At 32.5% G+C, this 17,096-nt stretch overlaps 1 protein-coding gene across 5 annotated transcripts; it reads right to left on the bottom strand.

Moving 5' to 3' along the window:
* Positions 1 to 3,152: 3,152 nt before the first annotated feature.
* Positions 3,153 to 16,991, bottom strand: LOC122518986 (alpha,alpha-trehalose-phosphate synthase [UDP-forming]). 5 transcript variants are annotated; one of them, XM_043638129.1, is made up of 11 exons: positions 16,893 to 16,991; positions 16,501 to 16,805; positions 11,292 to 12,265; positions 8,869 to 9,025; positions 6,663 to 6,827; positions 6,006 to 6,551; positions 5,552 to 5,925; positions 5,278 to 5,469; positions 4,448 to 4,775; positions 4,055 to 4,348; positions 3,153 to 3,836 (listed from the first exon to the last, which is right to left on the bottom strand). In XM_043638129.1, the coding sequence occupies exons 3-11, from the start codon at positions 11,447 to 11,449 to the stop codon at positions 3,603 to 3,605; spliced, it is 2,448 nt and encodes an 815-aa protein (XP_043494064.1). In that variant the 5' UTR covers positions 11,450 to 12,265; positions 16,501 to 16,805; positions 16,893 to 16,991; the 3' UTR covers positions 3,153 to 3,602. The 5 variants fall into 5 exon arrangements, with proteins under 5 accessions (XP_043494064.1, XP_043494063.1, XP_043494066.1 ...); XM_043638128.1 differs by having other exon boundaries at positions 16,552 to 16,805; XM_043638131.1 differs by having other exon boundaries at positions 11,292 to 11,397; positions 16,893 to 16,990.
* Between the last annotated feature and the right edge of the window lie 105 nt (positions 16,992 to 17,096).

Genomic DNA, 17,096 nt, shown 5'->3' with positions numbered 1-17,096 from the left:
CTGTCCAACTTCCCTGTGACACTTTTATTAATTGTAAATTAGATTTGAATAAATCGAAAGTAATACCATTCCAGATTTTACCACAATAAGATTGTTGCATGAGAGATCCACAGACTACAAAAATTTAATAACTAATTCGACAATATAATTAATAGATACTAACATATATTACAAATAATGATAATAAAATGCATGCTACAAAAATTATATAAGTAACATTAAGAAATATTAATAACTTATCTTGCGAAGAATAATAATTCTCGTTAGTGGCATTAATTATAAAATCCTTGGATCTTTATCTAAATTTAATTACAGTTTTTGACGTAAACGAAATTATATATGTCTTTTTTTTTAGTTAAGCATCTTGTCGTGTTTTATAAGATTTCTTTTTTAAAAACACATCTAAATTCCATGAACATTCGTAATATTTCATTGATATTATATATGTACTCTTTTATCTATTTATTACAGAATATAGTTTAGACATAGATAAATACATAAAAGTTATGTGTGTATGTGAATATGTAGGAACAAAAGTATTATTTAATGAAAATAATTAATCAAACGTTCCGTTCGGGATTTCGGACATTGATAAAAGAAATTCTTGGTATTGGCGATACTCGCGATGGGTCGTTGCAGTAATCACCGACCCATTTCAGAAACTTCATCGTCAAAACAATTTTAATCGGTCATTACGATACGTGACGACAGAAGCAAAGGTTACTCAGAGAAAAATAAAATGATTGCTAAGTGATCTCATTCTATGAACTATTGATATAATTGTAAACGAAAAAGAAATTGAATGATAAAACGAAAAAACACTCACAAACGTACACACACACACACACAGAGACAACGTGTGCGTTAGTTTTGAATATGTATATAATTTTTGTTCAACTATATACGTTCGATTCTTTCAATATAATTTTTATATACATAATTATCTGTAGATACATCTATAGATAATAATAAAATAAAATTTAATATTATAATTATAATAAACGTTAATTAAAATCACATAATACATGGACACTAGATCAAAATTTTCTTCGAGGACATTTATTTCTCCACATTCTGAATGCCTTCAATTAAAATCATTGGAAGTATCATGAGGTACTACAATAAATTTTTGTAAAAATGCATGCGTTCTTCTTCTCTCTCTCTCTCTCTCTCCCTGTGTATAGTATATATTTCTATACATACTATCATGCGTACATATATACATAATACACATACATAATCGCGTGGGGTTTTCATCCTTTTTATATACATGTAAAATAATTTTACATATACTACATGTGCGGGCTCGTGCTCGTCGGATATACACGTGTATTTAATTATGTGCGTGCGTAACGTGTCTACACATACGCGATAATTATATCTATTTCAAATAACAAATCTCGATACAAGATATAGAATATATGGAATAATAATATCAGTCACACCGTAAGACGTTACTCATTCGTTTCCAAAATAGATTTAATTAATTAAACAAGGAAAATGAAAAAGAAATAAAAAAAATACGAGGAGAGAGAGAAAGGAGATCAATGATCGTGGAAAAAATAATTATTCTTGGTCGTTTCACGTATTTGATAAAATATTTTTGCTATTTATATTATTCGATGATACGATTTAACGTTGGAATGCCGAAATACATGTATTTAATTATGTATTACTGCATATATTTTTGTTATACATGTGTTGCATGCATATGTATACATATATATGTATTTACATATATAATATAAATTTGGAGAAGATCGGTGGGAACGAAGAATCGATGAATCAAATTTTCTTTTTTGTGTCTCTCAAAAGTTGGGAGATTTGCAATTCGTTGCTTGTCTATAATCATTCGTTTTTTTTTGTAAAAATATTTCACACAGAAAAATAATCGATCATCAATCAATGATGTTTTTTTCTGAGAATCTCGATAAAACTTATAAAAAAAATGAACATTCGGTACGACTTACTCTATTTAGAAAAAGTAAAAAATCTATAAGAATATTATATTGTATACTTATTCGATTGTATACTATTGTTCATATTTTTTTTTAGCGAATCCTATCGCTCATACACACATTTTTCTATATGGTTGTTTTGAGAAATTCACATGTAAAAGAGATTAGGTGTATGTTAACGTTAGGTGTGTGACGTTTTTATGTCTTTCATTTGATTTCCTTATCCCTAAATAAATTGACATTTATTACTAACGTTTACCACGTATATTGCGCGATATGAGAGATCTCAAATTGGCACTGTAATTGTTTAGAAGAAATTTCTTTTGAAATTGAAAGAATTTATGAAATAATAAATCTTAAGTTTTATTAAAACGGGGTGACGCGTCGTTCTATTGGAAAACAAACTTTATCTGCTAACAAACAAGATTTTACTTTCTTTCTTTTCTTTTTTAAAAAGATAGGTATCCCAAGTATACAATAAAAGATACTTGACGATATATATAATTAAAAGAAAAAGAAAACACTTGACAATTAAATTTTTCTTATAAATTATTCTTCTTTACCACCACATCTTACATAGTAACCATTGCTTGTTGATTTCAATCTTAACAATTATCATATCAAAATAACGTTGAAAGCAAAAGACGTATAAAACATCGGTAGATCCTTTGGAGAAAATTCTTTCTATAGAAATATTATTATTATTATTATTATTATTATTATTATTGCGCTTTTTTGTCCTCTCTAGAAAAATATAGTAAAAATTAGGAAAAAAAATGTACCACAATGTATTTTAAATTATTAGCATTTTCATATTTTTCGTCGTCTTCTTCTTCTTCTTCTTCTTCTTCATGAGTACCGTAAGAGCTAATGAAAGTTCAAACAACAATGTTCTACTTCTTGTAAATGTACAATTAATGAAGACGACGTAAATGTTCAATTAATTAATGAATAGAACACTCAACGCTGATTTTCTCTTCTATCACGTTGAATAGAACAAAAAAAATTCTTTGGATATGTTTAATTTTGACTCAGGCTAATAGCCAACTAGTTCCCTAAAATTAACATCTATTGAGAAAAAATAAGAACAAAAGAAAGGAATTACAATAAATCATTTGATTTCACATTGACAGATTCAATATCATTTTATAACTAAATTTTTAAAATCTTCTATACTTGTATCTCTTTTATGTATTATGTAAAATATATTTTATGTACCGTCATCACACACACACAGACACACACATGCGGAAGTTTGTGATCGTATACTCGTGAAAATTATAATGAAGGAACAAGGATTACTTTTTTTTTTTTGTAAACGATCGACGTTTCTACAAAATTACAGTCTCTTCGATATCAATCGATCTATGGATCGTGCATACTTTTCTTTGTTTGTTATATTTTTTTTTTACAGACAAGATACTTGTTACTTATCGCCTTTTTCTTTTTTTGGTTTTCGTTTCTGTGTTTTCTTCTTTCTCTCTCATCATTTATAATATTTATCCTTACTATATGGTAAGAGTACATTATGTTTTTTTGTGTTTTTTTAAGCCTGGCGACATTGATCCGATTTGGTCATAGATATCAGATCGGCACACTTACATATTTTGTTGAAAACAATTTACATACTATTAAAGATTACGCCTACGATTCTAATTCTGGTGTGTATGACATCTCCATGGTGACACCTGCACTACTGCGCCGAAATCTTGATGATGGAATATCGATACTGTTACGTGGTTTACGCTTACTGAGATGTCTCTCGACCCATTTTAGCATAGTCAAAACGGAATCTGTACTTGGCAAACGTCTCTCTGCCGATGTACGAATAATGTGAGACGAAGCTACGCGGAAGGTTGCTGCCATACCCTTTAACGCCTATAATAAAAAGAAATGTCTTTTTAATTAAATTGTAAATAAATGATTATAAAAAATATTTTAATACCTTAAACTCGTACGGGGTGACAATAATAATTATTTACTATCACTACTATACCATATTTCTCTGCTAATTATTTTTACTTGTTATTTAAAGATTTTTTTCTGTTGGAGAAAAAATGGAATTCAAAGGATTAGAAATAAGTGATTATACTAACTCTCATAGCATCCTCATCGGTGACATCGTCACCAACGTAAATGATCCTAATTCGTTCGCTCCAATCCAAACCAAAAGCTGTCCGAAGGATGTAAATGGAAGCTCGTCCTTTGTTCCATTCGACTGGTGGCTTTGCTTCGATGGCACAATGCGCCGAACATGCTTTGAAACCGGCGTCCTCGATTAATTTCTTAGCCTGATCCACCATTTCCGGGCGTCTTTCCATTGGTGTCTCACGATAGTGAAACGTTAACAAGGCTCCTTTGTTTTCTACCCATGCACCGTCCTTGCACAGCTTTATTTGTAAATCGCGATAAAGGAAAGAGAAGAAAAAAACGTTTATTTAAAATATTGAACATAAAGGAAAGAGATACTAAACGCGCAATAAATGTACCTGTTCTTGAAGAGTCTGCATAAGATTGGCAACTTTTCCTTCAAATTCGCCCGGCATAGGATGAACGAATTTGCTTCCATCGGGATGTAAAATTTCCAAGCCGTGATTACCAGCATAAGTGATACCTTCTATACCAACCATTGATTTAACATTATTCACGTTTCTACCGGATATAATGGCAATGTAAACGTCGGACAAATTGGAGAGCCTTTGTAAAACATTTTTCGTTTCCAACGGCAAGATCGCCAAATCTGGATGGGTAGCAATCGGTGCCAAGGTTCCATCGTAATCCAATAGTAGAGCCAATTTGTGATCATGGCCGATGTACCTAGGGGACATGTGTTATCACTGGGTCGTTACCTGGCTTTCATCATGAGTCAGGTGGTCGCATTCGCGGGCCCGCCAAAATTTTTCCATCATCAAAAACCCCGCTTAGATTCATTTGTAATTTGTTGTGTTGATCGTTCCCAGGAACGTGGATTCCTTAAGACTCGTTATCAAATTTGTACAATTCATTATAATACGCACGATGGCAAAAGCTCCGTATTACGACGCAACCCAAACTCATGCTGACTTTTTATATTTTTTTTCAATTACTTTTATTTAAAAATGCTTTTTTCTTTTTTTTAAAAGAACGCTAAATTATTTACGCAATGTGAATACATTACCATAAGCGTTATTACCGTTATCATTACCGGTATACAATGTGTAAAAATATTTAAGTATATATGAGACAACAATTCGTATATAAAACGCAAACCCGTTTGAAAAGCGCATGCGCTGGTCGGGCCCAGTGTCATGCACGTCGCATAACTTTAATGAATACCTACTTGCTTAAGTAATCATCAAAATCGTCCATTGTTACCGGTTGCATCGTCGTAGCACCAACAGAATCATGTTCCTCGAGTGAGCCCATTACTTGAAGGAAAGATTTCATCCAATAATTAACATCGTAAATTCTTTCACGACGGCGCAAATGATTCATTCTTAAAGTACGCTCATCTTCCGGCATGGTAAGAGCCCTGTCGATCGAACAAACCGTCAAGAAATGAACAAACAATTTAATACGGGATCATTTAAAGCAGCAGAAGAAAATATGCTTACCGATGAATCACTTCAGCAGCCTCGTCAATCTCGTAAGGATTACATATCAAAGCCTCGTGCATCATCTCACCGGCACCAGCAAAAGGTGATACTATCAAAACACCTGGTGGCGTATTTATCTGACAAGCAACAAATTCCTTAGCTACCAAATTCATGCCATCTCTTAATGGAGTAACCAAAGCAACGGCAGCATCTCTGTAGAAAGCCGCCAATTCGTCCTGACTAACGCAACCATAGATATAACGAATGGGTGACCAATTGGGTGTCGTAAAACGTCCATTAATACATCCTATCAATTGATCCATCTCGAGTTTCAAATCTTGATATTCTCTTACGTCCGTTCTTGAGGGTACCGCAATTTGCAGCATAGTGACCTGCCAAATCAAACAATGCCATTGTAATCGTAGATCCTAAACTATGAAAGAAATACACGAATCAGTAAAATCATAATTACCTGTTCACGGTGTTCAGGATGTTTCTCCAACAACATTTCAAAGGCTTTTAAACGATGTACAAGACCCTTGGTATAATCGAGTCTATCGACTCCCAGAACAATTTTCTGATTGGTCAGCATAACTTTATTAGCTGTTTCAGCTAAAGAAACAAATCTATCGAAAGGTATGCCGATTGGGAGTGGTCTAACGCGTACGGTTCTACCACCGTGTTCAACTAACAAATTTTTACGATCAACCCTACAGCCGAGACTCCTTTGACAACAGTCAACAAAATTCAAGCAGTAATTTTGTATATGGAAGCCGACCATGTCGCAACCGAGCATACCCTGAAGTATCTCGTCAGCCCATGGGAAAAGTCTAAAAATGTCCCATGGTGGAAATGGAATGTGTAAGAAGAAACCCAGTTTAAGTTTGAGATCTTTGTCCTCGGCAGCCTGTCTAACCCAATTGGCCGCCAACATCAAATGATAATCGTGAATCCAGACAAGAGGAGTACCATTTGTTGGATTCGCTTGTTCCTTGTGAACCATCTCCAAAGCACCAACCTAATGGACACGATAAAGAAAAAAATCAATTGCCGTTTTGTTCTCTTTCTCTATCATTATTGTCTGTGCGTACATTTTTCATAAGTATTAAGTATTTAAGAATCAACTCACAGTCTTGGCTGCGAATTCTTCGTTGACGGTCGAATATGCACGCCAATGTTCAGCGATAAAAGTTGCCCTATCTGGCATCGAGTGAAATAGCGGCCAAAATGTCCCATTACAGCATCCATTGTAGTAAGAATCGAAGATACCAGGCTCTACGTGTACGGCAACAACCTACAAAATATTCAAAATAAAATAATAAAACGTTAAAGAAATATAAAAGAGGAAAGTGTGTAAAATATATCACGGATTATCACGTGATAAGCGTCATGCTTTTAACGCGTGGCCCAACGTGACCGCGAAATTTCTACGTCAGACGAAAATGTGGTAGCACGCTTCTAAGCATGCTTATTAGTTCAGAAAATGATAACTTTTGGATGACCTAATGACACGATTATCGCGACGCGAGATCGTTGCTTAACGTTCATTCCTCGTGACTCAATCAATTTCTTTTTTTGCCTTCCTTTCTAAGCGTTTTATAAGCAAATTTTAATCATTCGTTTGAATTTTTCAAAGTTGTTTGATATCTATTTTATTACGAACAAGCTTGAAACAAAATTGTAGAATTTTGATTGGATCGACCTCTCGTATCAATGAAAGAAATTTTCTATTCCAGTAGAAATAAGATTATTTTAATAGTGCACAGGTCAACTGGACAAACTGTGCGTATATATAAAGTTAGGTAATAGCGAATTGCAAATAAAATATATCGATTGAGATGTATTAGAAAAGAATGTGACGCATAGGAATATAATCGATGAACGGAAAATGAAACTTGGCTTATCGTCGCGAACAAAAATATACGGAACATATATTTGAATTTGAATTTTTATACTCTTATTCTTTTTTAAATAAAAATTTCGATAAAGCAACTAAAAAAGAAAAATAAGAAAAGGAAGAAGACAAACGGTGTTATCGGTAATCGTATATACACGCGTTCAAACTGTCTATTAATCAATTTACACACACAAGTATCATTTGTCTATCTATGTATGAGTGTACGTCATTCGGTCATCCTATCTATAACAATAACAATAATAATAATAATAAGAAGAAGAAGTTTAAATGATTTTCAGTCCGTAATTAATGCAAATCAATGGGGGGTGAATCGTTTAAACGAATTATCATCTAAAGACCTTTATACATACATTCTAACATGTTGCGATGACAAGGAATACATTGCATGCATTGATTCGTAAGTTTCATGATACGTGCAATTCGACTTCATAAATAACTCGCATCGATACAAGAAAAAAAAAACACGTGTTTCAATTTCGATATTACACAATAACAAACTGAGAATAATCGGTAATGTGCAAGCAAATTAAAACTGTAAGACGAATGATCTCATGAAACTTTAAATTGATAACTAACATCTTTTTTTTTACTTTTCTTTTTTACATTTAACTTTGTATTTAAATAATTGTAAGAAGAAAAGAAAAAAATGTGTTGTTTTAAAAAACCGCTCAGTTTGCCAGTTATTGTCGCGTTCTTTTGTTTTTTTTTTTTTCTAATTTGTTTTTAATTAGTTTCCGTTTCGTTTAGTTTACGTCGTTAACTCTTTCGCGAAATTATTTTCTGAATTAGACGATAAGATAAAAAAAACATAGAGAGAAGAAGAAAAAATAATACGAAGGAAGAATCAAAAGTTATTAGACAATGTCGCAGGTATGATGAATGCCAAGGGCAAAATACCCAATACTCATCTCGTCGTTTATATTTTAGTTATCGCATACTAATCGTCCACGTCATCGACACATTAACGTTTCGAGTTAAATATCATTCAGACTAATTCTAATGAAAGTTTCGAAATAACGATTTACATTAAAAAAGAACAATGCTCATCCGAATATGCTAGAAATAATATCGAAACTCGTATATACAGAATACACCAACACACACACACATGCATACATATATCTAGATACAACACACGAAGGTAAAGTAAATGAAATTATTAATAGCAATGTTCGCAGCATGCTTGTAGGTATAACCGAGGACGAAAATAAATTGCCGTCTATTAATAATATCGAATAAAAATGAATCAAAATTCAATAGTAACGTTTCTACCACGAGTTCAAAGTATTTTTAATCAGCTCGCGAACCAAATTGTAGAATATTCTTCTCGAATAATGATCCAACGTATTTTAACATCGGATCGGAATGTAAGAAATATAAATGAGGATTAAATTATAATATTGTTTTAAACCCTCACCTTACGAGATAAAAGGCCGGCAGTTGGCGTACGATCGTTAGGATCCGATTCTGGAATCGGTTCATTTGGATTTTCCATATGCATGCCAGGCCATCCGACCCAAACTCCATTTCCACTTATTACGACAGGTGCTACCGCAGTTACGAGACCACCGGCACTGGGGAACAAACAATAATAATAATAATAATGAAGAATATATAATACTTCGATAATTTTGAAAGAAAGAAACAAGAAAAAAATGGGATGGATAACAATGAGGGACAAAAAATGTAATTGCTAGTGCAACTTTCAAGTGCAACTTCTCAAAAGAACAAGTCAATTGAATTGGTTATACATGTATTTATAAATCGATATAACTAGAACAAACATCGGTATTGGAAAACACACACATTTTCCTGAGAGATATACATATCAAATAAAAATGAAAATGAAAAATATCATCTTTATCGTAGCTTGCCGTGGGTTACGATTTACGATGTCGTGTTAAATCGAAAATCAATAATAATAAATCCGAAAGAGAGAGATCATAAATTGTAAGAATTAGTTAGAGAGAGAATGGTGTACGTAATATGTTGGTCAACGAAGATAGAAATAGTTGTTGTTTTGTAGAATATCTTCGAAAATAAGTATACGATAAGATATAGTTCCAAAATTTGAAATCTTCCTATCTCTCTTTCTCTATCGTTCTTTCTATTTCTTTTTTTTTTTATTATTTTTTTTTTTATATTACGACAAGAAACAAATGATTTTTTGATATCACCGACTTTCCGCATGTATCATCCGTGAAACGCACATGCACTATGCAATCAATATTGCGTGATCGTATTATCTTTTCTTGAAATTCTGATCAACGTGACCTCTCAACTAGTAGTCTTTAAACTTGGAAACAAAAAAAAAATAGAAAGAGAGAGAGAGAGTTATCATACAATTACGTATTTTTTAAAATATCGCGTACGTTATTTTTTTTCTTCCTTTTTAAGTAGGTGTTCTTCTCTTTCTTTCTAACTTTGACAACGTTATGTAAACATTTTTGTTAAAAATAGATTTGAATACTAAATAATTTATTAGATTAAGACCTGCAAATAGTATCGATAATGAAAACGTATCGAAATTGAAAAAAATAAAAGTGATATCAGTTTGATTCTCTCTCTCTCTCTCTCTCTCTCTCTTTCTCTTTCTCTCTTCTTTCTTATCTTTTCAACTTGTCTTCCTAAACAAAATTTCAATTTTTATCTCTGAATGAACGTGACACACTTGTTCCTTAAAGCGGAAAAATTTGTTTTCTATGATAAATCAACCAAAATCTCGCGTGAATGATTTCAAGGAAACTCGTGTCTCTTATTTACGTAAATATAAGTTGTTCGTATATTTATATCGTAAAATAAGAAAAGTAGGTTATTATTCTTATCTTCTTGCCATTTGTTAGCTAATTATTTTCTTTTTTAAATAATTTCAACTAAAGACAATTTAATTTAATAATAAGAAAAATAAGAGTATTGTGTAGATGAAAAGAAAAGAAAGTATTAAAAATAGGTCACAAGCACAGTAACTTTCGAGAACAGTATCTTCTTTTTTTATATCGATTACGATCCCTTCGATCCCCTTTGCGTCATCCCTATTTGGCGTCATTTCAATAAATCATTTCTCTACGTTAATTAATTATTAAATACACTATACGCCAAGATCGAGTCAAATTGTTCATCTATACAAAAATATGAATCATCAAAATATATATATATATATATATATATATTCCATATTTTCTGCAACTCAAAATAAATCAAACATATTTTACACGACATCATACGAATTTATATTTAAAGAAATAAAATTAAAAAGAAGTGATAGGGGAGGGGGAAAATTGCATTATTATGATAGGTTTCTTTTTTTAGCTCTAATGTTAATAAGACAATAAAAGATTAATTTACGATAGGATCACGAGTTTTTCTTAGACAGATGATCTAAGAAAATTGAAGAAAATTAGATTATAGATAATCTAAGTAATGGTAACATATTGGCGAGTGTTTCCATGAGTCATCAGAATTGTTCTTGTGCTTGCACAAACTTTGTCAATCATAATCGTGAAAATAAACCAAATGAATTGTGTTCTTCTCGTCGATTCGATCTCTTCGATCGCCGAGAAAATGCAGATCAACGAATGTAAAAAAGTAAACGATAAAAAAAGAAGGAAAGAAAGAAATTTAAAAGAACAAAAAATGCGAAGCAATGAACGAGTTAAAATAGAAGGAAAAGACCAGGTGTATTTTTTCTCTTTTTCTTTTGTTTTTTTATCATTAGATCGCCTAGACAAAAAGAAAAAGACAGAAAAAGAAAAGATAAGAATGCGTGCAAGGACAAACAGTGTTCATTTTACAATTACTACTACTACTACTACAATTATTACTATCATTACCACTACTAACCTGGCTTTTCGTTCCAGTTTACCAGATAGGTCGTTTCTCTTCAGCACGAACGGCAACCTGTTGCTCACAACGATCATGCTTCCGTTGGAGGTGAAGCTTCCCGATTCTGTGAACATGCCGTCGAGCATATTCTTTTTCGTCGTCGACATCTTAGACATGTTCGCGTTTATTTTCTTTTCTCAAGGATTAATTCAAAGGAGAAGAAGAAGAAATAAGAAGAAGAAGAACAAGAACAAAGTAGGAAACGAAAGAAGAAGTTGTCAATCACGACAAAACGAAATTATTTCTCTTTTTGTTGGTGTACTCTACGTGTGTGTTGTTTATTTTACGGGGACAAAAGGTAAAACCAACCAAAGAGTTAAAACAAAGTGAAAAATAAAAAAAAAAAGTACGTTTAATTAAAAAAAAAAAAAAACAACTAGTATCTCCGCGAAGGGTTCACTCGCGTATAATATATGCCGCGTTTGGTATTTGTTTGATTGATTTGTTGTAATTAATAAAAAAAATGAGGAACGCGTCGCGTTTCTTTCTATCGTATTCTACACGCGTGTCTTTTTTCTCTTCTCAGGTGTGTCACGTGTCGGGGGGTCGGTCGGTCTCTCTCTCTGTTTAATTGGAGATCCGCGCACACTTCTACTTCTTCGCCTACTCTTTGCACTAATGTCTACGTATATCCGCGTAACCCGTGTATATATATAGAGAAGAGCCGACGCAACTCCGGTTAAGGTGCACTGATGCCGAAGGACGTCGTCTCTCAATATAATCTCTCTATTCCCCTCTTTTTTTATTTTCTCTCAAAGTGTAACAGCTGCTGTAACTGTAGTAGTTGTGTAGCTGGTGCTGCTGCTGCTGCTACTGTTGCTGCTGCTGCTGCTGTTGCTGTTGCTGTTGCTGTTGTTGTTGTTGTTGTTGTTGTTATTTGTTGAGCTTCTTCTATTGCTGATGTGCGTTGTGCGTTGCTGTTAATCAGTAGGCTAAAGGACTATGATCGGTCAGCTTCTTTGATTATATCGCGATGGGAAAAAGTGATAGGGTTAATCTAAAAGAGAGAGAGAGAGAGAGAGAGAGAGAGAAAGAGAAAAGGGAGAATCCAATGGAACGTGAAAAATATAAACAAAAAAAGTGTGTGTTTCGGTTTGCGTTGGTGAACGTTAAAGAGAAAGATATAATAATAATAATAATAATAATAACAATAATAATAATAATAAAAGCGTTTAATCTCGTAACGTGGTTGAAACGATACTGAATCAAACATGTCTCTTCCGTCTGCGTTTATTTGTTTTTGCGAATTGGTCCAAAGTACGTTGTTCCTAAGACAGTATCAATGACGGGGCCGCGACCTCTTGACCATTGCTTGCCGTCACAACCCAGCTTCCACCGTAAACACCGAGAGAAAGAAAACACCCTCCTTACTCCCACACCACTAGCAACACCCCCACTTCGTCGCTTACATCAAAGAAGACATTCTCGTTACCACCAAGAACACAGGGTTATCTCCCTCTATCGCGATTCATTCTCGAAAAGCACGTTCCTCCTCGTGTTTTCATCTCCCTCTCTCTCTCTCTCTCTCTCTTTCCCACTCTCTATTTGATTTTGTGTCTGTTATTGTTAATAATAAACGACAACGATGATGCTCTCGATGAACGATGAACATGATATTTCCGAATTTTGTTCAAACTTTATTCAAAATGATCCGAGAGAATTCGTGTTTCTTTCGAAATTCATACGCAACTCCGAAATAAAAATGATGAATAGATGTTTCTGTTTTTTTTTTCTTTGTTTATTACTCAAATACTATATCTCGTAACGATGTTCAACGCGATAAAACGCGTGTACACGAGTAAGGAGGGATGAAGAGAGGAAAGAAATCTATTTTATAAAAAAAAAGGAACGAGAATAAAATGATATACATAAATCGTGCCGAATATATAAAAAGGAATTTAAACGACGATAAGAACCAATCTTTTTCCGACAAATCAAAATCTTGCTACAAAACTAGATACAATATGAACTATATATATTCATTATTATCTCTAACGTTATCTTTTATTCGTTAGACACACCTGAACTTTCAACTTTGCCCTCGAATTTCGAGCAATGATATATCGTTAAATAAAACGATAATTTCAACTACGAGTTTAAATGTAAGTTTCGTTAGATTAAGCTCGATCATATATATGTTCGTACTCCTGCAGATAGGTCGATCTTTTCTACTTGCTTTTACTTATATTTTAAGTCTTGTCTCTTACTCGTTTTATTTCTCTTTTTATTTTCCTTTTTTTTTTTTTTCATTATAATGATAACAGCATCGACGTCAATAAACATAATCAAGTCCATCGTGGACTCTAGAGTTCAACACGAATCTCCAATCTCTCTCTCTCTCTCTCTCTTTCTTTCTTTCTCCTTCTTTATGTTTTAAAACAAACACGTTATGAATTCTATTTAGTTATCAAATATCCGACACTTCAAACCCCATCGCGTTAAATCCAAAATATTCGATTATCTAGTCTAGATCATTAATTTATTAGCAAATAATATTTCTCAAAAAGAAATAGAGAGAAAGAGAGAAATTAAAAATATTCATTCGAGTTCAAAGTTCGTTCTAAGTATGACTCTATACTCTCCGCAAATCAATACAATATCGTTTGACGAAAAATATGAGAGGAATTAAACTTACCGATGAATTTTTTTAGTATGAATCAACATGATAAAATGTAACACCCCGTATAATAGCCATCTTGCATACAAATGCAAATAAAATTGTTTGCGTATACTTTTCGTCTAAATTTTGTTTCTAATATAAGTTCGTGTGCAAAAATAATAAAAAGTAAAGATAAATTGTATTAAAATAGATCGACTAGATTAATATCAATGTTTACACAATTGCTTCATATAAAAATACAAAATAAAAAGAAAGAAAATAGAATAGGGTAGGGGAGGGAAAGAGTAAAAAGAATTATAAATATTAATAACTTTGAAAATATGTATACTGTGTTGTTTGATATTAAAAAAAAGTAAAAAATAAAAAGCACAGAAAAGTAAGATAAGAAAAGAAAAGGATAGAAGAAGAGGAGTGGCGAGGAGAGAAAAGAGGAGAGTAAGAAGAAAAAGAAGACGAAGAAGAAGAAGAAGAAGACGTAATACAATATTCTGACAACATAATGATAATGATCTAGAGGAAAAAGGAAGCAAGTAGTGAGTATATTGTCAGCTCTTCATCACGTGATACACTGTTAATTAATCATGCGCGATCAAATGTCGAGGAAGATTGGCACGCGTCGTGCACGCGGTATCTGAAATTTCATTTTTTTCCTTACATATTTTCTCTCTCTCTTTCTCCTGTCTTATTAACGTTTAGAATGAAAAACAGGAATTGTGAATTCCCACTTTTTTCCCGTCTAATTGAAATACAATAGTTAAACTCATTTTTCTCTTGAGCATAAATTTTGAAATAAAAAATAATACCTGACGCGTCAAACTCCAACAATATTGCAAATCTTTTTCTATTTTATTTGTAATCATTTCTTTTTCTTTTCCAAGAATGTTAATCCCTTTCGGTACGATTAATTACAATAATTATAACTCATTCCACATTTTTGCGCACGTAAATTAATAAATAAAAATGCGCGTGATACGCCTTTAATTCAACAGTATGGCAAATTTTTGATTTAATTTCTTTTTTTCCTTGTGAAGTCATTTCGATACAACAATATTGCATATTATATTTTCTTCTTGTTTCTTTTTTATTTTTATATGTTTCTTTTTTTCCTTCGAGTCGTCGAAGTCGTTCAATGCTGCCGGCTATCTAATTTCGATAGCACTTAAATGCTATCGATGCAAATGATTCAAATTAGTCAATACGAAATGTTCTCAAATTAAAACAAAAAAAACAAATGTTTATATATATAATACAAAATAAAAAGCACAAAAAATAGGAGAGGAGAAATAGAAGAGAGGAGGAGAGGGAAAGAGTACACACAAGAGAATTATAAATATTAATATTTGAAAATTAACCGTATCCAATAAGACGTATATATATATATATTTAAATATTTAAATATTTATTTAAATATATATATCTTCATTTCAAACGCAAATAGTTCTTGTATCAAAAGTATGCTTTCAAGGACACCTCTGGTGCTACAATATAATATATAATATGTGCATTTAACACGATTTCATTATTAAATAATTGGAACGTAAACCGATACCTTGAAACTAGATACTAGAGAAGGGGAAAAGGGGTTGAAAGGGGAAATAGAAAGGATAAGAAAAGAGAAGGGGAGAATAAACAAAAGCACGTCGATACGATCGTTGAATGAAGCCCAATCATTTTTCGAAACCAGTTTTGCATCGTTGGCAGAAGTTCATAGGCCTAAGAGAGATTTTGTTAATTTATTTTGATATTATTTTTATCCGCTCCTTTTTACTCTGCACGCTTGATCGCAATCCATTGATTGTCGAAGACATTTGTTCTTCCGACTGTACTCGAGAAGTTCGTTTACGTTCGGGTATTTCCGATCGTGTTCGGCCGGCATCATAACGTGACAATGAAAATGAGCGCGAAAACAAACCAAACAAATCTTTTTTTTTTTATTATTTCGGAAGAATAATAAAAAGATTGTGTTAATTAAATTGAATCGATGATGAATCAGATGATTCTTCGTTTTAATTATTTTTCGTTAGACGATAATGATAATTAATAATAGTAATATTAATAATGACAAAGATAACACGCGGAAGATATCGATTTGAGCTCGAGACTACCCTTGCAAAGATGCGAGACACATATAATTATATATTTATCTAAAGATGAAAAAGTAAATATTTGTAAATAAAAATAAAAGTAAGAAATATAAACTCTAGTTTATGACTAATGTAGCATTCGTTAAATTAAAGTTAAGTAAAAAAAAATACAGTTTAAGCATAAAGGTTGAAATGACAAATAAACTGGTATGAGCCCTAGAAAAGGGTCGCTTATGCATGTATGTAAGTACAGCACAGTACACATGGGAAGGAAAAAGGGATGATGTAAAATGTAGCAAGATCGCTAAAGTTCCTGTCAAATTTCAAACACACGATCTATTACGAATTAAGATCCAGTTGAGTATTTCATCCATGAAAAAAGTAAAAATTTATTGCGTAGTAGCATTCCATAGAACAATTTTGAAAAGAATTTAAGTTAGGGAAATATTAGAATGATACGCACCTAAAAACTAGCTTGACGAAGAAGAAGAAAAAGTTGTACGTTTATTTTTACCGTTACTTTCGTTGACAGGCTTTGTAGAATTGCTCTTGTTGGGTTAAATCTCTTCGAAAACTCGATGTTGTTGACTCTTTAACTGGCATCTATATGTCTCAATGAATTATGTCACCGGTTGGTTCGGCTAGTGTTTTTATGGGATATGGCCTTCTCCAAGTGAAGGGTACCACTGATTCTTCCTTCCCGAAGTTTCGAAGCAACCGAAAGCTCGTCCCTATCGATTCTACTTTCCTTGACAGGTTAGCCAACACCTGACAATAATCATATTTACGAACACATACATAAATATACGCATATAATACATTACGGATTCCCTAGAAATATAAGGGCAAACTTACTTTTTTATTGGCTAATAGATACATCGATAAACGTGAATCGACCAATCAGATAATAGAAATTTTTAGATAAGAAGATATGCAATTGGTTGTTTACTTAAATCTTTCTTCTGTTCTCGTGCATATTGCTCTGATCTGGAAATATCCAATGCGACCTGAAAAATAAAATAAAAATAATAAGTTCATGACATTGTTGATATAATCATT

The sequence above is a fragment of the Polistes fuscatus genome, unplaced genomic scaffold (genome assembly GCF_010416935.1).
Source record: "Polistes fuscatus isolate 324 unplaced genomic scaffold, CU_Pfus_HIC Scaffold27, whole genome shotgun sequence".
Lineage (NCBI taxonomy): Eukaryota > Metazoa > Arthropoda > Insecta > Hymenoptera > Vespidae > Polistes > Polistes fuscatus.
The sequence above is the reverse complement of the archived record's forward strand: the minus strand, read 5'-3'. Positions and strand labels throughout refer to the sequence as shown.